At 41.3% G+C, this 27,118-nt stretch overlaps 1 protein-coding gene across 1 annotated transcript; it reads right to left on the minus strand.

Annotated features, from left to right (window-relative positions):
* Positions 1-301: 301 nt before the first annotated feature.
* On the minus strand, positions 302-12,371 carry vps11 (VPS11 core subunit of CORVET and HOPS complexes). The gene is made up of 16 exons (XM_029519912.1): positions 12,206-12,371; positions 11,481-11,629; positions 11,266-11,401; positions 10,990-11,153; positions 10,610-10,857; positions 9,557-9,758; positions 9,311-9,462; positions 8,915-9,101; positions 8,524-8,667; positions 7,853-8,050; positions 7,567-7,728; positions 7,289-7,422; positions 2,536-2,738; positions 2,259-2,430; positions 1,858-2,080; positions 302-1,693 (listed from the first exon to the last, which is right to left on the minus strand). Exons 1-16 carry the CDS (start codon positions 12,345-12,347, stop codon positions 1,529-1,531), a joined length of 2,781 nt encoding a protein of 926 aa, XP_029375772.1. The 5' UTR covers positions 12,348-12,371; the 3' UTR covers positions 302-1,528.
* Positions 12,372-27,118: the final 14,747 nt, after the last annotated feature.

Raw genomic sequence — 27,118 nt, forward strand, 5'->3', positions numbered from 1 at the left:
TACTGCACCAAACCTCCTCAGTGAGGCCCCTGATGAAGTGGACTGTATCCACCATTTACTAACCATTTACCAATGACTCCCTCCAGCAAGTCATGCATTATGTCAGGTGGAAATGCTTTTGTCACATCAAAGTAGTTAAGTTTACTTAAAGGAGAAGGACCATATGTCCATATGTTAGTGTATGCTCAGGGTTTTCAATACACGATTTTAGGTGATACTGGTGTGCCTCTGAGCATCTCAAGGCAAAATCAGCCTCACTGAATTTTTTTATTTTTTTTTATTTCTGTGTAAGTTGCCATACAAAAGTGACAAACTCTTTGTGAGTTAAATAACATCATAAAACCACCCAGCATGTGGGCTGAAAGATTATCTGCTGAAAATGTAGCTACGGCAGCATAAAACATCTGCTCAATGCCATCCACTGTGATAGTGATCCTATCTCTTTCAAGTTTTCTGAGATCATCTGACATAGGTGTTAAAATGGTTTGTAAACTACAACATTTCACAAATGTTTGTCGGACTAAAAGAGCTAGATGTATATGCTGTCAGGGACTCGAGGGTCAGCCCCTCAGGTGAGAGCAACTGCAATGACACACTAACATAATCATAAAAGATGTTCTGATAAATTTCCACCAGAGAAATTAAACCGCTGGTGGTTGGGTTAGGGTTAGGGTTAGGCATTTATTCACCTAAATGGTGGATACCATTTAGGTTTAAATGGTATCCACCATTTACTAATTGCAAATAGGATGCGTTGGCAGTTTTTTTATTTTATTTTATTTTTTTTTTTTATTAAAGACTATAAAGTTCTATCCATAGTCTTCTGAATTCAGTCCCCCTGAATGTCAGACCAGAACTGCTCATCCAGGGACTTCCAGTTAATGGTAGTGAGTACCTATCCTCAGCAGTCTCAGGCATGATTGTGTAATCAATGTTTTTTTGATCACAAGAGACAATATGGCACTGTAGCACAAGTCCCATGGATGATTAAACTTGCGTTTTAGGAGGAATTGCGTCCTGCTGTGTACTAGGACACATATATAGATGTAAATATTTAGTATTGTATGTCAACTTTGACAAACAGGTAATATATGATTTCCAATGTCAGGTCCCAAGTTATTTGCAATTTCAGATGACAATAAAAATAAAAAAAGCTATATTGAGAGTATACACAATTATTTTAATTAATTTTAGTTACAGACATTAGATAACTTTACTAATGGGTGAAGAAGTTGTAATTGTTAAGTGTAAGATTGCAAGAATACAAGCAAGGGCACCAAAGTAAAATTCCCCATGTGTCACTAACACTGCATGTGATAACCAGAGTTATGGGTTAATTCCCAGTTTTATGTCTTTATCTAAGTATATTTATAGAGTCTCCCATGAACCGTGACTCTTGGAACACAATTATGCAGACAGATCCACCACAAGCACTAGAAGCAAGAGAATGCTTGCAGAAGAGTATGTGGTGGAAGCTGGACACAGGACATCTGCTCAGGGAGGAGTGAAATGGCACAGGCTGAGTTTTCTAGCAGTTTCTCTTGGTGTGGATGAGGAGGTCTCTTTGCAGGTTGATTTCTAGACTTCCAACGGTTTTGCTGCCAGGCAGGTCGGTGACCAGAGTCAGTTTGTTAAACACTCCTCGACCAAAATAGTCAGCCACAACTGAGAAGCCATCATTAGAACTGCGTAACTTGAAACCACAGAAAAGAAACACAAACTTGAATTACTCCGTCAAAAGGCAAACTAAAACTATATTAATTTGTGGGAAGTGTGTGGGAAGTAAATGATAAACACAACACACTACTTGTATTTTTAGCATATCATAAATTACTCTTCTTTTACAACTACTTTTACCTGTCTGTTGAAGTGGTCATGCAGGTCACGTTTCTGGTCTTGGGCACGCAGCATGTCCATGATTTTGCGGTTCTCCGGAGTGCACGTCGGACACTCAGCCTCACTCTCTGCATAGCTTTCAAAGCAGTGTTGGTGAAAGGAGTGGCTACACAGGAAATGAACTGATGGCAACTCCAGGGGACTGTTGCACATGTTACATTTGGTCTTCTGGAATATCTTGGCACTGTGTAGAAATATTGAGATTAACACTTCTGATCAGTCTGTTACTCATATGGGTCATATCAGTGCATGTTTGTCACCAGTCACCACAGGCTGTAACTGACAGATTCTCCAGCTAGAAACAAAAGATGAAAATGACAGGCACATAGTTTTAATAAATTTCTCTCCTTCGTATGACCAACCTTGTTCTGAGCTCCTGGATTTCAGAACGGAGGTTAGCCGTTTCCTCCCGGTACTGGCAAATCTTGCGCTCATCGTCCTCTATCTGCTGGCTTTCCCTCTGCAGCTTGTTGATGAGGTAGTCCTTGATGACCGAGAGAGTGGCCGTTGAGTTGTGTGCCAACGTCTGCACCACTATCACACAAAAATCATGGATGTCATGCTGCCAAAGATCACTGATTGATCCTAAGAGTTGGTTAGATGGATGATATATGAATTGAAATCAAAAAGATAGCTCACCAAGTAATGGTGGCATCAGATTGTTTAAATCAATATGATGTAGGACCTCAGTGATGTAAGCTTTGCAGTCTTCTTCTTTTCTGGCAAAGTAGCCCAAAGCCTGCTCCCAAAGGCAGCCCTCTTGGTCTCCATAGCGCTTACATGCTTCTACCACTTTTCCATATTCCTCATTCTGCATGTGGTAGTGCATGATCTGTTGGTACCTGTATATACGACAACCATGTCCAAGTCACCAACCCTTATAAACTCAAGATTTTACAGTACCCCTGCTGTTGTAGTATACCTAGAGTCCAAGGATCAATAGAATCCCTGAAGCTTTAACAAAGCATTTGCATTCACAATGCAACCTAGATTACATATTGAACAGATAGTTAGAATGAAAAGAAATTAATAAAACTCTGCAGCAAATGGATTACATTATTTCAATCTTAATGCTGTTGTTTCTTTTGTATATAATGAATATAAAAGAAAAATTATCCAACATTAACGATGAGGGCAGTGGTCACAACAAGGTAGGTAGCAGGTTTGGTTCCCAACTCTGTGCGGAGTTTGAATGTTCTCCCCGTGCTTGCGTAGGCACAGGAACATGTGACCATCTTGTTGTGGGGCTACAGCGCTAACCACTATGCCACTGTACTGCCCCCCAAGAGATGCATGTTTAGATTTATTTGATCGGTGACTCTAAATTGCTCGTAGGTCTCAGTGTGAGTGGTTGTTGGTCTTTGTCTGTCTTTTTGTGTTGGCCCTGCAATGGAAGGGTGACCTGCCCAGGATGTGAGATGGGATACGCTTCAGCATCCCCCATGACCCAGAAATCGATAAGCAGTAGAAGATTAATGAATCAAAGAATGAACACAGACTATGAAATGTACAACTTCTGATGTCACTAAATAGCAACAGATCCCAGAGGTAGATACTTCTCAGAGGTTTCTACAAAGGTATACTGATCCAGAATCCATCATGAACTAATCCAAGAAACACAAACTTAAGTTTCCAAAGCGGCCCCCACAGCGCCCATCCCTGAACATCACTTAACACCTGTTGGCATATGTAAAACTTATTTTGTGAACAGACAATTCCATGCTCAGCAGGGAGAGTGTATGTATGTGTATGTATGAATGCGTGTACAGGTGTGCTCATAAGCTTACGTACCCTGGCAGAATTTTAGATTTTTTTTTGGCCATTTTTCAGATATTATAAATGATGAGAGAAAAACTTTTCTTTCACTCATGGTTGGGTGAAGCCATTTATTGTCAAACAAATGTGTTTACTCTTTTTAAATCATAATGACAATAAGACTACCCAAATGACCCTGATCAAAAGTTTACATACCCTGGAGATTTTGGCCTGACTATATGCACACAAGTTGACACAAACAGGTTTGAATGGCTACTAAAGGTAACAAACGTGTGTGGTGTATAAAAGGTCAGTGAGTTTCTAGGCTCCTGACAGACCCTTGCATCCAGTGCTGCATCGATGTTTCTGGATTCTGGGTCATGGGGAAAGCAAAATTGTCAAAGGAACTGTGGGAAAAGGTAATTGAACTTTAGAAAACAGGAAAGTGATATAAAAATATGCCCAATGAATTGAGAATGCGAATCAGCAGTGTTAAAACTCAAAGAAGTAGAAAATGAGGGATTCTGTTGAAACTAACCCATGGTCAGGTAGACAAACAAAAATGTCCGCCCCAGCTGCTAAGAAAATTGTTCAGGATGCAAAGAAAAACCCACAAATAACTTAAGCTGAAATACAGGACACTGAAAAAAAAGTGGTGTGGCTGTTTCAAGATAAACAATGAGACACTTGAAGAAAAATGGGCTACATGGTTAAGTCACCAGAGAAAGCCATTACTACACAAATGCCAAAGCATCCTGCTTACAATATGCCAAACAGCACAAGCCTCAAACCTTCTGTTAAAAAGTCATTTGGAGTGATGAGACCAAAATGTAACTTTTTGGCCACAACCATAAACATTACATTTGGAGAGGAGTCAACAAGGCCTATGATGAAAGGTACACCATTCCTATTGTGAAACACAGAGGTGGATTGCTGATGTTTTGGGGATGTGTGAGTTACAAAGGCACAGGAAACTTGGACAAAATTGATGGCAAGATGAATATAGCATGTTGTCAGAGAACACTAGATTTGGTTAATCTGACTTTATTTCTGGGTTAAGTACCTCAGGCACTTAAGACTGCAGTCATCAAACCCCAGCTTAAAAAGCCTAATCTTGATCCAGATGTTTTGGCAAACTATACACCCATATCGAACTTTCCATTATTTCTAAAATCATTGAGAAAGCTGTAGCAAAACAACTACACGAGCATCTGGATGGGAACAGTTTGTTTGAAGAGTTTCAGTCAGGATTTAGAGCCCATCATAGCACAGAAACAGCGCTGGTTAAAGTCTCCAATGACATTCTAATGGCCTCAGACAATGGATCAGCCTCCATACTTCTCCTTCTAGATCTTAGTGCTGCATTCGACACCATAGATCATAATATTTTACTACAGAGACTGGAACATGAAATTGGAATTAAAGGAACTGCACTAAAGTGGTTCAAATCCTACTTATCAGATAGACATCAGTTTGTTCATGTAAACAACAGCTCCTCCTCATGTACTGTAGTCAGTCATGGAGTCCCGCAGGGTTTGGTACTTGGACCAATCCTCTTTACGCTTTATCTGCTTCCTCTAGGCAACATTATCAGGAAACACAGCATCAATTTCCACTGCTACGCAGACGATACTCAGCTGTACCTATCAATGAAGCCAAATGAAGTCAGTCAGATAGTCAGACTGCAGGCATGTCTTGAAGACATAAAAGTCTGGATGACTGGAAATTTTTTACTTCTCAACTCTGACAAAACAGAAGTTATTGTACTCGGTCCTAAGCACCTCAGAAAATACTATCTAATCATCTCATCAGTCTGGACGGCATTAATTTGGCTTCCAGCTCCACTGTAAGAAACCTTGGAGTAATTTTTGACCAGGACATGTCCTTTGTCCCTCACATAAAACAAGTTAGTCGGGTAGCTTTCTTCCACCTGAGAAACATTAGGAAAATCAGAAACATCCTTTCTCAGGATGATGCAGAAAAACTAGTCCATGCATTTGTAACTTCTAGGCTGGACTACTGTAACTCATTACTATCTGGATGTCCAAACAAATCTCTAAAAGGCCTTCAGTTAATTCAGAACGCTGCTGCACGAATATTAACAGGAACTAGGAAAAGAGATCACATCTCTCCCGTGTTAGCTGCTCTTCATTGGCTGCCAGTAAAATATAGAGTAGAATTCAAAATCCTTCTTTTAACGTATAAAGCTCTTAATGGCCAAGCTCCATCGTATGTCAGAGAGCTCATAGTTCCTTACTGTCCTAGCAGGCCACTCCGCTATCTAGATGGAGGTTTACTTGTGGTTCCTAGAGTCTCCAAGAGTAAACCTGGAGTCAGATCGTTCAGTTATCAGGCTCCTCTTCTATGGAACCAACTTCCAGCATCGGTCCGGGGGGGTGGACTCTTTAGTAACTTTCAAGACCAGGCTTAAAACTTTCCTGTATGACAGAGCGTACAGTTAAAAAGTCCTCTACTCTTTAGGTATGCTGTTATAGGCCTAGGCTGCTGGGGGAAGGACTGAGCCTCTCTCTCTCTCTCTCTCTCTCTCTCTCTCTCTCTCTCTCTCTCTCACTCTCTCTCACTCTCTCTCACTCTCTCTCACTCTCCTCCAACCGGTCGAGGCAGATGGCTGGTTCTGCTCGAGGTTTCTGCCTCTTAAAGGACGTTTTTTCTTGCCACTGTTGCCAAGTGCTTGCTCATCGGGGATCTGTTGTGTCTCTTTAATACATTTATAAAGAGTTTGGTCTAGACCTGCTCTATATGTAAAGTGCCTTGATGTAACTTTGTTATGATTTGGCGCTATACAAAAACATCCAAAACACAAGGCCAAGTTGACCTGTCATTGGCTATAGCAGAATAAAGTGAAGGTTCTGGAGTGGCTATCTCAGTCTTCTGACCTCAATATTAGTGAGCCACTCTGTGGAGATCTCAGAAATATGCAGTTCATGCAAGACAGCCCAAGAATTTACAGGAACTGGAGGCTTTTTGCCATGAAGAATGGGCAGCTTTACCATCTGACAACATAAGGAGCCTCGTCTACAACTACCACAAAAGGCTTCAAGTGGCCAAGAAATTGTAAATTCTGCCAGGGTATGTAAAGTTATGAGCACAACTGTGTGTATGACATGTACATTCACCTTGTTCACTCTATTTGTGACTACAGCTTATTGCTGCTCAGCACGTTGGTACAGTACAGGCCAAAAGTTTGAACACACTTTCCTATTCATTTGAATGAGAAGGTGTGTCCAAACTTTTGGCCTGTACTGTATGTTAAGAACTGTGTGCATTCTGGCTTTGTGTAGCTCTTGTGATTATACATACTGGAATAGTTTATTATTGGTGTTCTCATATTTTACAGACTCCAGTTGTATTGTGTGATCTGAGTTTACATTTTTGATTGTTCTTTTTGCTTTCATTTTCTTGCATTCCTCTAAATTTAATTGTGTTGATGATTCTCGAAACATATGGCCTCAGGACTGAAGTTGAAAATTAGCCATCTGGCTAACACAGACACATTAACATGTCACTCATGTGCAAAGTCCCTAAATAAACAAACAGAACAAAACCATGGTTGCAGTGCATCTTCACCTTCACACTAGCTTCATGCATATTTTGATGTTACTGCCTGCTCACTTACAATTTGCCCTTCTCATAAAGGTAGAGGACACCTTCCTTGAAGTTGTGCATCTGGCAAAGGACCAGGGCCTTATCAAACACAGTGTTGTCACTCCTCAGCAGAGACACAGCTTCCCCCTGCAGCACCTTTTTTCTCTGTCATACATACACCAGAATGTCAGATAAAATTATTTTTCACTTGTTAAGAAAAATCTGCAAAGTAAGTTTGGAATGATATCAACACAGACATCTGTACTGCAAATACATTACAAAGTACTAGTTAACATGTTTCACACTGACCTGTGGATCCTGTTCATGAGCCCAGTCCTGCAGCCGGAGCTCAAGCAGTGTGTCATACACACCTTGAGGAGAACGTGGGTCCACCTCAATCATGTGCTCCAGGAAAGCTTTTAGTTCCCGAGGATTGTTGGCAAAAATTGGGATGAATTCCTCAGAGTTAGCCTTAAATCAAGATGGGAAAATGTTATGATCAACACTTCAGGACCCTGGAGCTATTAGAGCATCAGGTGAAGTTGCGAGGAATTGGCCTCATCTACAAGAGTGATCAGCAGCATGGCAGACAAACCTTACTGATCTGACTTCTTTCCAGATTGTCCTTTTCAACAGCGTCTCCACTGGGATGATATATGGTGCATAAGCCCTTCAGGAGCAGCGTGGTATCTTCAGGGACATGGTGCATGAGCGTTTTACCATAATGCTTCATGGTGCTCTCTGCTTGTTCAAAAGGAAGACGTCCAATGTAATGGAGCCCTTCCTGATAATTCTGGGTTTTGAGGCAGAGAAGGATGATTGGGTTACTTTGACCACCCAAAGTTGTTGTAGGGGCTCAGAGTATAGCACAAAGCTAAGTCTACCCCATAAATCTAAGGCGAAGACCTGCAGCGGCAGAAATTGTCATATGTACAACCTAATTCTTTTATTTACCTCTATTTGTGTCTGACTACAGACTGACTACAGACTACAGAATATTTAAATTTTTTTTTTCATATTTAAGTGAAATTTTAAAATTCAAATTTAAAAAGTTAAAATTTAAGTGAATCTGTGGATGTTTATATGATAGATTTGAAATTGATGACAGAAAAAAATCTCTCTGTTATCTGAAGATACGGAAATCATGTATTTATTTATGTCTATCCATCATATGATGCTCAAGACAGCTTACAATTCCTTTCTGGTATTTAGTTTTCTCAGTTTACAGAAATGCTGTTAAGTGTACATCTGCTTGATGCTAATTACCTTAAGGTCCTCAAGCTGGATCTTCAGGTACCATTCATGGTGCATGTGTTTCTCAGCCAGGAAAACAGCATGACTGTGGTAGCCAGCCTGTCGAAGAACCTTGATGGCAGTCTCAACATCAAAGTGGACCTCACTCTCATTACTCTGTTGACATATACGGCAGTGGTGTTAGACTATAAGATTAACAAGTCAAGCATTGAGGTTATTAGAAATTAGTAAATGACTTTTGGTGCAAAGTTGAAAGAAATTAGATTTTACTACTGGATTAATCCTTTTACCACATGGGAAGACAGAATCAAAGATTATTTCAAAATAGTGTATTCAACCTTTTCATTTTTATTTATCTTTGAAGACTATGGAACCATTGCGCTCATTGTAACAAGTCAATCACCTTAATGAACTCCTCGAGCTTGGAGCTGTCCTTTAGTTTGGTGTAGCAGTTAAGCAGCAGTGTGGTGTGGTCTGCGTTAGCCAGTGACTGCCTGTGCAGGGCTTGCAGATAGGCTGTTAGGTTGTGGATCCTCTGTGCATCAAGAAATTTCCTAATAACATATGATGGCTCCAACTTCCCAATTGTGCTGGGGGAAGATATATTGGTTTCATCAATGGTGAGACAGACCAACAACCCATTCTCCCCAAACTGGACAATCACAGAGCAATTACCACTCATCATAGCATATCACAGTTTGTGTGAATCTTTCAAGATCAAGCAAATAGCACATATTACAGTACAGTCTATGATGGTAGCATTTTTTTAACTGCTAGTAGACATTTTGTGATTTGTTACCGAATGTACTGCTGGATGGCACCATCGTGGTCTCCTTTCAGGTAGAGATGATCACCGTACTGTCTGAAGATCTCTGATAGCCCGTCACTGTCCAGGTGCTGACTCTTAGCCAGGTTTATGGCCATCACAAACAAGTTCTTTTTAAAGAGCATCTTAAAAGAAAAATATTGGAGGGAATTCTGTTGCTACCTGATCCATAGTAATAATAGTCAGTGGATTGATTCAGCTCTTCAGGGCTGGACTCACCTCCAGTTTGGTCTGTGTGTCTTTCTCCTGAAGAACAAACATTTTTCCCTCTCTTGTTAGGATGTAGAAGGAGCCCCACTCTGCCACAACATCGATGACATCATCAAAGGAGGCACTGTAGGCAATGAACTTGTTGTCCAAGTCATAGATGGTCAGAAGTTGTTTGTCTGATGAAGTGCTCTCCCTGGTGTCATAGCCTGTCCTGAGTAACAGATGTGACACTATCAACAGACTCACAAGATATGTGTTTCATTGACCTGTCGGATGAAACTATCTAAGCCATATCCACTGCACTGGTCTATAGAGGATCTAACTTTTAACCACGAATTCACACCCAGTAATGTGATGCGCAAGAAAATTTTAAGAGTGTGTTGAAAAATATGTTCTGTTTGAGATACTATCCACATGAAATAATTGGGAAAGACCTTACCAATGTGTTTGATAATGTACCTTCACGCAAACTTCAAATGTGCTCATCTGATTTGGATAAAGCACCACCTGATAAGGTTTTATGGTGTTTTGACACAAACTGAATCAAAGGACTGGAGCTGCTGTGAGCCAATGACAGTCGGGAGTCTAAACAGTCTCGGGATAGAAACAGAGGTGAAAAAATGCATTCTTAAAGCATATTTTAATTTGGTAATTTCTTCCACTAACTGGCTTTTTTAGATTCTTTAAAACTGTTCTTCTGGGACTCAAATGCTACAGCAGATTTACACTGCTTTATCCCAAATGCTTGACTTCAAACACTGTTTACTTTTGAAAGTTGTCAATCAGTAGAAAAAGATCAGGTGTAGTGGCTCCTCACACATTTTAAACCTCTGGCCAGAAACACCTCAAAGCATACACCAGGGGCCAAGCTTAATATTTTCAGGTGCAGGCTCTTGGTAAATTGAAAAGGATGTGAATCTTTACCGAACACCCCTCTGAACTGTGGAATGTGTTTCTCTTCATAATTTTTTTCAACTTAAAAGCATCAAGTGTTCCAAAACTATTACATTATCCTAAAATAATCATTACTCATTTGTTTCACTTATCCAGTGATAAACTTACTTGTTGGGTGATTTTGCATCCCTGATAAGTAAAAACAGATATCCACGGTGCCAGTGGACCAACAGCTTGTTTCCGTCGAAGGCAAAGCAGGGCCCACGTTCATCAGGCTGATACAGATACACACATTCATTGCCAGCCACAATGAACTGGGAATCCTGGGAGGGATCTGTCAGTGACGAGCAGCGCAGAGCACAGCCATGTGTATCCAGCTCTATTTTAGGATACTCTTTGATGGATAGAGTGAAGCACTGAAGGGGTGGATGGGAGGGCAAGAAGGCAGTTGATAAATACATGATAGCTTTGCTGAAATCAAGGCTCAAGAAAAGCTTAGAGATTATTTCCTTAATGCAGCTTAATTTTCTCTGAGCCAAAAGACTTACATGCACTTTCTCCAGAGTGGCAACAAACAGATGCGTGACCTTAGCAACTTGGCGAAAGGCGAGGCCTGTTACTGGACTGCTCCCCTCGTGCAGGGTCAAAGTTTTACTGTGACGATCTCTGGTGATGTCACCTTTGGTCAATATCACACTGCCATCTGTGAATCCTGTCAAGAACACAAATCCCACTATTATCCAAGAAGATAAAACTTCTTAAAAATAAAACACAATGAATGCCGGGACAAGGGGCAAGGCGCAGCACCTGTCTGTATGTCTTACCAATGGCCATGAAATTGAGGTTCTCATGCACACTCAGGCAAGAAACTTCAGTTGGTTTGTTGCCTGGAATTGCAGGGAAAATCCTGGTGCAGAGTGGAGTTCCATTGTCTCTCTTGTCAAGGTTCCAGACCTTCACCTGAGAGATTGGTAGCACTTCAGTTTAGTTATGGCCCATCAAAATTGTTATTTCAATTTTCCTGAAAACTCACACTTACAAGTGGGTTTATTCCTTGTTCATCCTGCCCAACTGATACAAGTATGCTGTGCTGCTTCAGCTGGAAAAGGTGTGTTACCCGTAACTTGTAGGCCTGAAAAAATGCCAACTGTAGGGAGCGTGACATGAGCCAAATCTTTCCATCCATATGTACCATGATGGGCGTTAAGGGCAATTGTATGAACACACACACACACACACACACACATACATAGGTAGGTAGATAGATAAAGCTCACATGTCATATGTGACAGTTTGAGTGAGCATGTTAGGATGAGGCCATTAGTCATTCACTGAACACTTACTGTCCTAATTTAGTTAAATAAAGTTTTTTCAGCAAATTTTGTTGTTGAGAGCAATGCAGGTCATCGTACACATCGTCTCTGGATAAAGGAAACTTACTGTTACATTTCCATGCAAAGTACTTTATTGTTTCAAATAGCCAAAGAATGTTGATATGACAACTAGCCGTGGAAAGCTGTCTGAGTATTTCAATATACACCTTATATATAGGTCGTAATTTAACGCAAAGTTGTAAAGACGCTGAAAATTCATGAAAAATACAGAACATCCTCTTAAAACAATGGCCGGGACCAGCCGTTTCTGTATCGTCTGCTTTACCAAATGAATGTTTCCATGGAGGAGAACGATAAGTCGTCATTTTACTGTCAGTTGTCAGCAGTATTAGCATAACATTAGCCCAGTTAGCTGTATATAAAAGGATATCTCCAAGAACAACATGACCCCGGCCTGAGTCACATGCCGATACGCCACCTGGAAGAACAAAATTTTTACCGCTCTCCACGGGGTCCTTCACCGTGTCTTTGTCAAAAAAGACAAATTTTCTCCACTGTAAGAACGCTGCCATTTCGTTCGCTTCAGATGAATATCGCGATCATACAGGACGTTGTCATGTGACAGAAGTCACGTGAGCAAAGTGGCTTCTTAATCAAATCATCAAATCAAACTTTATTTGTATAGTATTTTTCATGCAGGTGAACAACACAGAGTGCTTCACACGTTAAAAGGAAAAACGAAAAACGAAAGAACAGAAACAACACACACAAAAAGCATAGACAGCGCAATGCGTCATACTCCGAAAGCCACTCCCATCGGAGGGGACACAGTCGGCGGCACATTTAAAAAAAACCCCGTCCAGTAGTTAGTTTAACACATTATTTCAAAGTGTCAAATGATTATTTTAACGTGTTAACTGTACCAGAGAAAATGGTATAGTTAAACAGAAAAACTCACTTATATGGGTCTTTCTCATTGTCCATTCTGTTTGCCTTCATTTTCGCTGAGAAATGCTCCCACTGAATGGCCGGAAGTGACATACATCGATATTTACAACTACCTGATTGATTGACCCCGGTCAGATCATCATTTAACCTAATAGCGATAAAAAAAAAACTAATTCTTGCATCATCATTTTACAATAGCTTTTTATAACTCAAACGTTTCAAATCTACCAGACTATATGGGGTTAAAACGTAAGGTGGATGTACGTTAGCCTTGCCAGGGCGGATCTTCTGCTTCTTCTTGGATTTTTACTGGCGGTTGGCAAAAACCGTTATGGTGCATTACCTCCACCGACTGGTATGGAGTGTGGATCTAAAGTGTGACTTAATCGTACTAAGGGAAATTTAGGCAGTTAAATAAAACAAAATTATATTCTTTTTTTTATGAAACCAATTCTTCTAAGATATTGTAACAGAGCGTCAAAGCATTTTCACTTGATCTTCTCTGTAAAATGTCTTTTAAATCTAACCTCAGCTTCAGTTTTGTGAGGCTCAAAATTAGATCTTTCCTTTCTTCATTACATTTTGACAGTACAGTATGACATTTTCTATTGTTTCCTGTTGATCACAATAGTCACAGTTTCCTGAGGTATGTTTCTTTATTTTATAGAGTGTGCTGTTAAGTCTTAAATCACCAATTCATTATCTTCCTACTACTGTTTCCTCTCTGTGGGATCTTGCCGTCTTTCTTGTGACTCCAACTCATCTTTGAATTATGTGGTACCATCTGCCTGTTCTTCTTCTTCAAAATTGTGTCATTAATTTCTGTTTTAATAAATGGAACTTGCATATCAACGTGGTTGTTTCTTGTTCCTTCTTTTGCCCACCTGTCAGCAGCTGTTTCATTCCCACTTATTCCTCCATGAGCGTGTATCCAAAATAATGTTGTGGTCAGTCCCTTCATTTGAAGTCTGAATATTATTTGTTGGATTTCCAGCAAGATATCTTTCTGTTGTCTGACTTTCTGTATTTTATGCTCATCAAGGATGTGCTGGAGTCAGAGAACACTACAGTTTGCCCTTCAACCCACTGGACTGCCACTAAAAATTCCATCATCTCTCCTGTATACACTGATAATTCATAATTGATTCTCTTGCATCCTTTAAGGTTAAATTTTGGAACTATAAATGAAATGCCTATTCTGTTTCCTGAACTTTTCAATGCATCTGTATATATTTGGATGTGGTCATTGTAGTACAATCAACTGTATTTGTAGAATAAATACCTTATCTTTATGCTTTTTGTTTAACAGTGTGAGGTTCACGCTACAGTTAGGAAGTATCCAAGGTTGTGTTACTGAGAGTGGAACTGTTGGACTGATGTTCATTGCTGTTATATCAAGTTCTTTTGCTTTCCCTCTATTGTCCACCCAAAGCTTTTTGTTTATGTCCTCTCTTTTTCCCAACACAGCTGCAGTACTTCTTGTGTTGGGTGATCTTTATGATGCCCTTTTAAATTCACCCAGTAACCTTAATTCTAACATTTAAAACTTTCTTACCCTTGTCAATTATTTTCTGAATTTGCACCATCCATGTTATTTTGTCATCTAGCCACAAACCTAGAAATTTAAATTGTTTCACTCTTTCCAGTTCTTGATGATATAATTTTAATTTTATGTTACTGGTATGTTACTCTCACTGGGCTAGTTAGATATAATTATTTTAAGGGCATGTAGGGCAGGTTGTTGTTAAGTTTAGATAATTAATCATTGAGTCTAGTGCATTTATTTATTTATTTAGTTTTTGTTGCACAGGTTTCTTGTGTTTACTCTGAATTCAAAACTAGCATAGCTAGTGACTTCTGTGAATAGGGCAGCTAACAACAAGGGAAAGACCATGTGGCAGCCTGGAAAGACAGTTGACAGGATGCAGAGACCCCAAAGGTGCTGCCATTGGCTAGCAATCCATGGTAGCATGTGGCAAGGCCAAGCAGCTCTGTTAGAACCAGCATAAGCTAACATTGATTCTTGTACCATATCCATCATTCAGGCACACTATAGCTTTGATTTGCATAAGTCCTTCAATCACCTCCCCATTTCCATCATTATAGCTACCCCATATGTGCTGTGAGCAATAAAATCTCCACAAACAACAAATTTTCTGTCTACTACTTCCTCCATTAACTCTAATGAAAGCTTCTTCCATGGGTTGTACAAATTTACTATTTTAACAATACCATCTTTTGTCCACACTTCAATTACAGTCATTCCATAGTATTTCCCCTCCTCCAATACTCTATACTGCATTCTTCATTTCACAAATGTTATGTACCCTCCACTCCGTTCTCTCTCCTTATGCTATGATGACCTGAGCTCCCCTCACAATTATTTTTATTTTCTGTTTTGTGTTTGACTTGATCTGTAACAGAGTCAACGTATCCAAATTTAGTTCTGTATTCGTTTGTATTCTTCAACCTCCCCCTGATCTTCAAGGAAACAGGCAACAGTTAACCTGTTTCCTCCATCCCCTTTTGTACTTTTACTCTCTTCACTGCTTCAGAATAGTTTACGTTCAGGGCTTAAAGTATTCCGGCACCGTCCCGGATCTCCGGCGAGTGTCATTGGACTGCGATTAGAAAAAAAGATCAACGGGGGGGGGGGGCTTGTCAGGTTCGAGCAATCAATTGAGTTCGCCTACCAATGGAAGGAGAGTAATACTGGTTTCCCTCTCAACCAAACTAACATCTCTAGCCAAACAGAAGTCGGGTGGGGGTTGGTCTTGGGAAACTTGGCTGAGATCCAGCAGCAGGTGATGCTGCCTTCATAAATTAGCTTTGAGTTGTCAAACTCAGAAATTATTGCTTCTAAAGCAATGGGAAAGCAATTATTGTTGCTGCACATAATTTAGCGTTCACTAAACGGATATCGTAAGTCGGAAATTTTCGAGTTGGAATATAGAGTTCTCGGTTCGGAGTTTTCGTGAACGCAGCTTACAAGCCATAGTATTTTGACGATTTGACGATAGAGAGTGTGAAGCCAGGGGAAGACGTCCATACAACAGACACAGGACTTAAAAATAAGTGGTGCTGGCCATGGATAGAAAAGACGACAGGCCTTTTTCTTATTTATTTCTTATTTTGTATTTGCAATAGTAAACTATTTCATTCTGATTGTATTGTAACTTTTAACAAATACTGTTTGTATAAATTGTCCTTTGCTGAATTAAATGGTTGCTAATGGAATAATTCCTCAAATTAATTAGCTTGACTGAGCTTCACATTCAACATTAAAAAATAAAATTCTGCCGCCCCCCGCAAAAAAATTAAGCCTCAGGATTTTTTTTTTTTTACTTTAAACCCTATTATGTTACCGTTTTCACCTGTTGAATTTCCACTGCTCTTTTTCCTGACTTCACAGCCACCATATATTACACCGTGCTGGCCACCACAGTTACGTTTATTCTGTACTTTCTCTCCGCTGTCCTCAAATCTATGCCCACTATAGTGGCCCTTAACACTATATTTGTGCATGCTGGTTGGGAAGGACTTGTACGCGTGCCAGACATTGTACGTGCATGCATGTGAAGGTGCATAACACTGCAAACGTCCAAACAGATTTTCCTTTTGTTGCGAATTTATTCTTCATCCGTCCGTAGGAAAAGTACACTCAACAACAGAGCACTCAGTTATACAACAACTCAGGAACTCAGACCTGTGGCGTTAAACGCCATGGCACAGTCAAAGACCGTATAGCTTGCTCAGCGTGCACAGCTGCGCTGATTAGCCCACCTACCCAAATAGACAAACCCATGATCTACTTTCACACTGACACCTGCTGGCCAAAACATGCAACGCCACAAGCAAACCAAAGGAGGACCAATTAGGCTCTGACGCTCACCTCTGCACGTAGCACACCTTTGCTTCCCATTTCAAGCTTTCGCGATATGCCTGTACCTCTGCCACTTGTAACATCAAAGTGCGGGCGGAACATAAGGTCTGAATGGGAAACTCATATGGCCTACTTTTATTTTATCTGGAAGCACCAAGCCCTGAAACTCTTTATCAGCACTGACAAACTGTCAACTCTCTCACTATTTATTGTTTTCATCAGTCTCTTCACCTCTCTGCCCTGAATACTCTGTTGGAGTTTTTCCAGATCCTCACCAAGAATGATACCTGTTATCACTCCCCGAGTAACCTTGTTCTCACCCAGCACGTCTTTCACTTACTACCTTTTTAACATATATTTTCCACAAGAGCACCTCTAACAATATGAACACCTAAATCCACTGGATTTTCCAAAAACAGTGAGGGTATGTTCAACGAGGATGATCAGTGAAAGGGGAGCACTTTTTATAGCCGACTTTCAGATGCAGCTTGGAACATAACTTGGTCCGGAACAGGTTATGTTTGCAGCATAGTTACCAAGGTGATATAGCCATCTTAAAATAGAGCCACCTTCGTGACACGGAAAAGTCTGGCTTTATGCTCAACAGCAACACACTAATCTTACTTCATAGTACACCCCTCTGGTCCAGGGTGTTTCCCCTGTCAAGCAAACTTCAACCAATTGAAATGTTTTACATTGAACTAAAGAACTGGAGGGTATTTATCGACTCTTTATACATCACTGATGACAGATAGTAGGAAAGGATAAAAATAAATAAATACAATTCAAATGTTTTCTATTATACATGTATATTTAAGAAATTAGAGATGTTCCTCAGCCTACTGAACTTGTGTAGTAGTAAGAATCCATTATACATAAACGGACTCACAGAGGATATAAAAGGTCTACACACCCCTGTTCAAAGGCCAGTTTTTTGTGATTTGGTGAAAAAATTACACCAAGATAAATAATTTCACAGCTTTTTCCACCTTAAATGTGACCTATAACCTGTACAACCAATTGAAAAACAAACTGAAACCTTTAATGGGGGAAAAGAATAAATAAAATCCTTAAAATAACCTGGTTCCATAAATATGCACACTCTTAAACTAATACTTTATTACAGCACTGTACAGCACATGGCACATTTTGATTTGCCCACTCTTTGCAAAACCGCTCCAAATCTGATAGATTGCGAGGACATCTCCTGTGCACAGCCCTCTTCAGATCACCCCACAGATGTTCGAGTGGATTCAGGTCTGGACTCTGGCTGGGCCTTTCCAAAACCTCAATCTTATTCTTGTGAAGCCATTCTTTTGTTGATTTGGATGTGTGCTTTGGGTCTTTGTCATGCTGAAAGATGAAGTTCCTCTTCATCTTCAGCTTTCTAACAGAAGACCAAATGTTTTGTGCCAACACTGACTGGTATTTGGAACTGTTCATAATTCCCTCCACCCTGACGAAGGCCCCAGTTCCATCTGAAGAAAAACAGCCCCAAAGCATGATGCTGCTGCTGCATACCATGCTTCGCTGTAGGTATGGTGTTCTTTTGGGGATGAGCAGTGTTGGCTTTGTGTCAAATATACCTTTTGGAATTATGGCCAAAAAGTTCAACTTTGGTTTCATTGGACCATAACACATTTTCCCACATGCATTTGGGAGATGTCAAATGTCTTTTTGCAAAATGAAGCCGGGCTTGGATGTTTTTCTTCGTAAGATAAGGCCACCCTTTCTGGTTGCTGTTTGGTAAAGTTTGGCACCCAGAACTTGAGTTTGCTAAAAGATCATAATTTGGGTTAAAGTGAACAAGTACAGCCTTACCCAGAAGTTAGCTTCATTTTGGTTCTGTTAAGGTCAGACGGGGGACCCAAGTGCAGTATAGAACTGGATACAGCAGTTTATGTTTGAGGAAAAAAAAAAAAACTTTTATAGAAGTGATTTCTTCCCTGTATGTTACCCGTTGACTGAAGGAAATAATGGCTGATTCTGCTCTGGAGAAGTCACTCACAGAAAGCAACTGACTTTTGACAGCATGTCTAGCCTTTCTCATCTCCTCTTCAACTGACTGCATAGGTGAGCCAGCAAAAGATGCAACCAGCTCCTTCCTTTTCCTCTTTAGCTCCTGGAGAATAGTCTTGAGCCTAAACCAGGCCACCGAGGTCTTGAGCTTAATCCACCCTGAAAAATGATGTATAAGCTTTATAGTGGCCTCCTCAGAGTCAGAGATGATGACATTTGCCCTTACGTCTCTTTTCACCTCTGGATCCTCTGCGGAAATGGGCTGTGGAGCAAAAGGTTGCGGCCAGTTAACTTCTGGCTTTTGAAGAAAGTCTGGACCCTCAATCCACCGTTTACATGCCAGGAAATTATCCACAGACAAACCTCTGAATGCTTCATCAGGATTGCTCTTTGAGCTGACATACCTCCACTGAACCACGTTTGTTGCTTCCCTTATAGAGGCCACTCTATTTGCCACAAAGGTGGGAAATCTTTTGGTCTCACTATTGATGTACTTCAGCACAGTCTGACTGTCGGTCCAGAAGCATGACTCCTCCAACTGTAATTGCAGTTCCTTCCTAAGCAGGTTGTCCATTTTAACTGCAAGCACCGCAGCAGTAAGCTCAAGGCGAGGTATCGTTGTTTGTTTTAATGGTGCAATTCTAGCTTTGCCCAACATGAATGCAATATGTATCCCTTTATCCTGGTTCTCCAGCCTCAGGTAGGACACTGTGCCATAACCATGGTCGCTAGCATCTGAAAAGTGATGCAACTGTGCATGTGTATGTTCCCCAAAGTCTTTTGGTTTGATACAGCGATCCACCTTAAACTCTACCAACTTCTCCAGGTCTATCAGCCATTCTGTCCATTGCTGCGAGAAGATGGGTGGTACAGGATCATCCCAGGACACATTTCTTGCAACAGCATCTTTGGTAGCAAGGTGAGTGGTGACAAAAAACCCAGTGGGTCATAGATGGAACTGACCATTGAAAGAATACCTCTTCTGGTATGCGGTCTCTTTTCCACTGCAGGCTTGAATATAAATGTGTCACTCTCAACACACCAACTCAACCCAAGCGCTGTCTCCATTGGCAAGTTGTCCTGCTCCAAGCGCAGCTGCCTGGTTGTTTTGGAATGCTTTGCCTCTGGAATAGATGACAACACCTTTCGACTGTTGCTGGTCCACTTTACCAGCTGAAAACCTCCCTTTGCACATAGGTCAGCAAGATCAGCAGCCAACTGCTGTGCATCCTCTTCTGTGGGCAGGGATTTCAAACAATCATCCACATAAAAGTTTTTATAAATGGTGTCAGTTACTTCCACTTTAAAGTCATCCTTATTGTCCGTTGCAGTCCTCCTCAAAGCATTGTTAGCACAACTTGGCGATGAAACTGCTCCAAAGATGTGCACTCTCATTCTATGTTCCACTGGACTCTGTGACGTGTCTCCTTTCGGCCACCAGAGGAAGCGAAGAAAGTTCACATGCCTCTCTGACACCCTCACCTGGTGGAACATAGCTTTGACATCAGTCATCAGAGCAATGTTTTCCTGCCTGAATCTTATTAAGACACCCAAGAGAGAATTTGTGAGGTCAGGACCCTGCAAAAGCTGACAGTTTAAAGAGGTTCCTTTAAATCCTGCTCCACAATCAAAGACCACTCTCAAGGTTTTCTTCTTTGGGTGACAGACTCCATGATGAGGGAGATACCACACTCTGCCATCTTTACATTCCAGCTGGTCTAGAGGAACCACCTCTGCATATCCACTGTCAATCATCTCAGTGAGAAAAGCTGTGTACTCCTCCCGATAGATCTTATTCCTGTCAAACTTCCTCCTGAGACTTTGAATGCGTTGTTCAGCTATGCACCTGTTGTTTGGCATGGTGATGTCATTCACTTTAAAGGGCAGGTCCATGCAATAATGACCTTCCTGCATGCAAGTGGACTTCTCAGTGATCTCCATAAATCTCAGATCCTCCCTTGACATCTCCTGCTTTTCCTCCATTATTTTCTCACTGAAATCCTGGTTATATTGTGAGACCAACAGCTCCTCCAATTTAACGATGGATATCCTATTGGCATATATGGTTGAGCAGCTTCTCTGACAATAATTGTTGCCCCTCAAAGGTCCGTTGATGACCCACCCCAATAGGGTCTTCACAGAGTAAGGTCCATCACCTTTACTGTTGATTATTTCCCATGGTTCCAGGAGTTTTGGTGCATTAGTCCCAAACAAGATTTCAACATCAGCATCCAGTTCTGGGATCCTAATGTCTTTCAGATATTCCCATCTTTCAATATCTTGCTGTGTTGGAATGTTATTCTTTGACACAGGGATTGTTTCTTGTGTGAATGTCTGTGGGAGCTCCACAAATTGGTTACTGTCCACATTTGACACCTCCAGTCCTGTAAGAATTTGGCTTTCAACCACCTTTTCTTGGCCCATGGTGCGCAACATAATGTGAGTCTTTGTGCCCTGTAGATTCAACTTTTTCATGCAACTGGTGGTACAAAATGTTGCTGTACTTCCTGGATCTAAAAAAGCATATGTCTGCAGCACCTTTTCTCCTTTCACAGATTTCAACTGTACTGGTACGATGGAAAGAGTACAGCCTTGGTCTCCGGCCCCAGTACAACCACCTGCTTGCAGAGAGACAAGCGCACTGCTCACTGGTGTTTCTTGAGGTTTGCTGCCTTTCTCTCTATTGTGGATATGCAGAATAGTTGGGTGCTTTAAATTGCATTCATCACATGACAGACGACTCCTACATTCCTTGCTCATGTGGCCAGCCTTCAAACATCCAAAACAGATTCCTTTACCTCTCAGGAACTCGATTTTCTCCCTTTGAGAAATTTTCTTCAGCTTTGAACATTTGGATAATAGATGTGGCTCTTCACAATAAAGACAGGCTTCTGATGTCAACTCATTTGATGCTACGGGCTGCCTTTGCGTCTTATACACTGTGGGCATAGGTGGTGCGGTGCGGTTGGTAGCTGTGATAGTTGTTGCAAAGCTGCTTCCTTTGATGTTGCTCCTGGTTAGTGGCTTGCTCCTGCTAACAGGCTTCGTTAACATGCTTGGACATGTATCTGAAATATCACCAAAGAGTGGATGAGACAAGATCTTCACTTGATTCTCCAGAAAGTTCACCATATCAGGAAATGTGGCTCTATAGCCTTGTCGTTCTTGAATTTCACAGGCTGTAGACCTCCATCTTTCCCTTAGTTTGTACGGACATTTCATAATGACATTCCTCATGTTTGATGGGATATTCAACTCCTCCGTGTACTGTATCTCGGTCATAACATTACAGCATCCTCTGAGGTACAGAGCAAATTCATTCAGTTATTGAACATCCTCAGCCTTAACAACAGGCCATGCAAATATCTTTGCCAAAGTGTTGTTTCAAAAGACTTTTTGCCTTTTGATAACCTTGTTGTGGTGACATATGAAGACAACTTCTCACCAGTTCTCTGGGCTGCCCCCTGGTGTATTGCTCTAAGAAATACAAATAGTCTTGATAACTGCTGGTCCTCTCTTCAACACAGTGTTCAAAAGTCCTAATAAATGAAGTACATTGCAATGGATCACCATCAAAAATTGTCATTTCTCTTTGTGGCAAAGTACCTGTCATTTGTTGCTGAACAAGCATGGTGTTTATTTCATTTTGCTTTTGCATAATTCCACAAATGACATCATGCTCAGCCGTATTTTGCAGCAGTGAATGTCCACTTTGAAACCTGGGCAGTTGTTGCTCCTGTGCAGCTACTGACCTGAATGCTGCAGCAGTAGCAGCTGTGGGGGCATTTTGAGGTTGGTGCTTTAATGTAGTTGTATGGAACATTTCAGTGTTTGGTTGCAACTGTGACCTGAATGTGTTACCCATTCCTTTTGAGGCTCCATGTTGGATTTGATCCTGTGGTTGTGTTTGCACATTCACTTTTGGCCACACATCTTGCCTATATAAGACAGGTGGCACTGTTGAGCCTTGATCCAGAGCCAGGATTTTTTCCTTTGGCACAAACTGATTTGCACTTGGATTGAATTCCAGTTTTTGCTCTTTAAGTCCTTTCCTCACATATGAGTTCATTCCGTTTGAAATGGACTTTCCTCCAACATCACTGCCTTCCAGGACAGAGAGTCTTGTAGTAGCAGCAGCTATTGGTGCATCAATGTCCAGCTGCTCCTTAATTTTCCTCAGTTTGTCACTTTCTTGTCTGAGTTTCTCCTCTTGTGCTTCAAGTTCATGCCTCCTTTGCAGAGCAACAGCTTTCTCCATTAAAGCTGCTTTGTCAGCCTTTGCCTTTAGGCGTGCAGATCACATACTAGACATGCCTGATGTAGCACAGCTCCTCCTGCTTGATCTTTTACTAGGCACATTAGACACACTGTCCTCAGGATTAATATCATCTTGACTCTCAGACTTTGCATTTTAATCAACATCACCATCAGCATTTTCATCAACATCATTTTCATCATGAGAGAATCCATTCTCTTTCAACCATGTTGATATTTCTTCAACAAACGCATCGTTACTAGACCTTTTGGTCTGAAACCATGTTTCCTGCTTTCTCAAAACCTCCTCGGGGAGAGAATACTGAATGACCAATGTGTTATGAAGCTCAGATGCCTTTTGACATAGTTGCTTAAACCCTTTTAAATTATGCTGAACAGCAGAGACACTTTCCTCAGACGCCAAGAGAGCTCTGATTTTTGTTTTCGATTTGCTTGCCTGAGCAAAATGTTCCCTCCTTTCCTGTTGGAGCCGTTCAACCATAAAACATGATTCCTTTATATGTAGGTTTCCTAACCCTCTTCTCCGAGGCATCACTTCTCACAGCTGAGTCGGTTTCAGCATTACCACGCTGCATTTCATTCATTCACAAGAGCCTGCTAACGCTTTAAAGAGAAGACGCTTCAACAGTGCTGCGCACTTGAGACCTGCATGCGCGCGATGTGCGCACCTTTATCCATATGACACAATCACAGTCACACAACGAATACAACTTTGAACCATTATGTCTTTCCTTCATTTTCCATTAATTCACAAGTCATCACAGTGAATAAAGCCTTGAATGAGAAACTTCAACATCAAAGCGGCCGACTGCCGTATCAGCGCAATGCTGTTCCAAGGTAAACATATGCACAGGTAAGCGTACTAACCGAACCTCCCAGGTATTCGTTGATGCCCATAAACTTTTCCTTCTTTCGGGATGACGATGATGGAATTACCGCGTCCCAAGATATTGTCCAAGAAACTCCAAGTCTCCAGGTGAGAGGTTTTTACTTGTATAGCGACGATCCTGTCCTCCTTTAGTCGTTCATGGTGAGGTGGGAGACTTTTCCTACGCGCTCTCTATTGAAACAATGTCCATACGTTTCCACTTTTGGGTGATGTTCCCGCTTATTGATCAGAAAAGAAAAAAAAAAAGATTATACGTTATTATACGGATGCAAAAATAAATAACGTTGGGATAATGATGAAAACCAAACAAAAGAAACCGGCTGCGTGAGTGGTAAAAACCGCATGACCTTCCACCTCCAAACTCCTCCTCCATCACCAGCACCCGTGCTTATATAGAAAAATGGTATACTGCCACCTGTGAAGACCTGACCCAACACCCGAAGACAGACAAATAAACAAATGTGGCTCCTACAACGTTATTTTACAAAGCAGGTGAGCAGGTTGGTGTGCAGCACTTCAGGAAGTGCTGGCTCAGGACAATAGGAACCAGGCTGAGCGTCTGGAACACAAGGAAAGTTACAAGCTTGGTACAAACAGAGCAGATGTTAATCAAGAAAATTGGCTGACTGAACAGAACCTACAATCCATCAGCGTGATGGCGCTTGAACTGGTCTTTTATAGCATAGAGAGTTGATTGTGATGATGGGCAGCTGGTGGCTTGGCTCCAGCACACCAGTCTCCAAACCTGAAACCAAGCACAACAGAGGCACAGAGGAGAGGGGAGAGTGGCTGCAGCTAGGAAGAGGCAGAAGTATGACATGACAGGTTCCCTTGTCAGTTAGCTTTTTTTCTCTTTTGTTTTTGATATTTACTCCTGTTCCTCACACTGAAAACAGACACCCACATGATGCTGCTGTTATCATTGTAGGGACACCATCAACCAGGTGATGAGCAACATCTGCTGTTTTGACTAAGACTGACCTATCAGCGAACACTAAGAATAAACTCATTAGTTATTTATTATTAGAGGTCACTGTGTTCCACACTCAGTTATTTAGGAATGACTTTATAACTATACCTTGATGTATGTCTAACACATTTTTATTGTGTAGGTCTGTGGAGAATTCCTTGAACTTGATGTCACACTGACATTTTAGAGCGTCTTCTGTGTGTTGCTTAAAGTTGTCATGGATTCTTAAATCCTTAATGTCGAACTCATCCAGCAGTTGAACCCCAACATAACATTATTTCTACTTTGGAAATAAAATACTGTGCATAGTTTGGTCCCAACTCTTTTGTAAACCAGTTCCATGTTAAGTTAGGCGACTGCGCTGCTCTTCATGTGAAGCCTCTGTTTGATTTTAGTCTTCTGATGTTTTGGGTAGCTAACTCCCAACCAACCTGTCTGTCTCCCCTTGACTCCACTCTGACACTACTACACAGTTGTACTGCTCTAGCAAAGAAGTGTCCTAGGGATGCATCAGAGGGAGTAGTAAGACAGTTTGTATCATCACTGTCTGTGTAAAGACTGAGGGACTGTCAATCGTGTTTGGCCTGTTTTCTAAATCAAATCAAATCAAATCAGATTTATTTGTATAGCGTCAAATCATCAAAGCAACAGTGGCAAGGAAAAACGTCCTTTAAGAGGCAGAAACCTCGAGCAGAACCAGGCTCGGGGGGGGGGGGGGGGGCAGCCATCTGCCTTGACCGGTTGGGTTGAGAGCGGGAGAGAGAGAGAGAGAGAGAGAGAGAGAGTATGAGATAGGCATTGGAGGTGGGGGGGTGTAGGCAGGACCATGTTGATGCATGAAGTTCATGGAGTTGAGCTGTAATACAGAATTCATGAAATATGGGACCAGCAGGTGTTGCAGGAACATGGGATGGTGATGAATCACCACCTGCAGGATGAGGACAGGGAGAGAGAGGAGAGGAACTGGGAGAGACAGAGACTTTGGCAGAACATGGTTAGTAAATGCAGAATAAATGCTTAGAACTGGGTGAAACTGTGTTTTTTTTAAAGAAGGATGGTTCTTATCAACGCATGCAAGGGGGGAGGAGGGAGAGCGAGCGAGCGAGTAACAGGGAGAGACAGGGAGAGACAGAGAGAGAGAGAGAAGCTCAGTCCTTCCCCCAGCAGCCTTGGCCTGCAGCAGCACAGCTAAAGAGTAGTGGACTTTAACTTTTTAACTATAAGCTCTGTCATACAGGAAAGTTTTAAGCCTGGTCCTGAAAATTACTAAAGAGTCCGCCCCCCAGCCCGGTACTGGAAGTTGGTTGGCTTTTCCTAGTTCCTGTTAATATTCATGCAGCAGCGTTCTGAATTAACTGAAGGCCTTTTAGAGATTTGTTTGGACATCCAGATAGTAATGAGTTACAGTAGTCCAGCCTAGAAGTTACAAATGCATGGACTAGTTTTTCTGCATCATCCTGAGAAAGGATGTTTCTGATTTTCCTAATGTTTCTCAGGTGGAAGAAAGCTGCCTGACTAACTTGTTTTATGTGAGGGACAAAGGACATGTCCTGGTCAAAAATTACTCCAAGGTTTCTTACAGTGGAGCTGGAAGCCAAAGTGATGTCGTCCAGACTGATGAGATGATTAGATAGTATTTTTCTGAGGTGCTTAGGACCGAGTACAATAACTTCTGTTTTGTCAGAGTTGAGAAGTAAAAAATTTCCAGTCATCCTGACTTTTATGTCTTCAAGACATGCCTGCAGTCTGACTATCTGAGTGACTTCATTTGGCTTCATTGATAGGTACAGCTGAGTATCGTCTGCATAGCAGTGGAAGTTGATGCTGTGTTTCCTGATAATGTTGCCTAGAGGAAGCAGATAAAGCATAAAGACGATTGGTCCAAGTACCGAACCCTGCGGGACTCCATGACTGACTACAGTACATGAGGAGGAGCTGTTGTTAACATGTAACATGTATGTAGTAAAATATTATGATCTATGGTGTCGAATGCAGCACTAAGATCTAGAAGGAGAAGTATGGAGGCTGATCCATTGTCTGAAGCCTTTAGAATGTCATTGGATACTTTAACCAGCGCTGTTTCTGTGCTATGATGGGCTCTAAATCCTGACTGAAACTCTTCGAACAAACTGTTCCCATCCAGATGATCGTGTAGTTGTTTTGCTACAGCTTTCTCAATGATTTTAGAAATAAATGGAAGGTTCGATATGGGTGTATAGTTTGCCAAAACATCTGGATCAAGATTAGGGTTTTTAAGCTGGTGTTTGATGACCGCGGTGTTAAGTGCCTGAGGTACATAACCCAAAAATAAAGTCAGATTAATCAAATCTAGAATGAACGGCTCAATTAAATAAAAGAT

The sequence above is a fragment of the Echeneis naucrates genome, chromosome 14 (genome assembly GCF_900963305.1).
Source record: "Echeneis naucrates chromosome 14, fEcheNa1.1, whole genome shotgun sequence".
Taxonomy (NCBI): Eukaryota; Metazoa; Chordata; class Actinopteri; order Carangiformes; family Echeneidae; genus Echeneis; species Echeneis naucrates.

Bases quoted from the DNA above. Each gene is read 5' to 3' on its own strand.
- vps11 (XM_029519912.1), bottom strand. From the start codon at position 12,347: ATGGCAGCGTTCTTACAGTGGAGAAAATTTGTCTTTTTTGACAAAGAC. The intron at 11,630-12,205 runs ATATCCTTTTAT...CCATCATGGTAC, and splicing joins GGGTCATGTTGTTCTTGGAG to ATATGGATGGAAAGATTTGG. The intron at 9,759-10,609 runs GTAAGTTTATCA...TCTGTTACTCAG, and splicing joins GATGCAAAATCACCCAACAA to GACAGGCTATGACACCAGGG.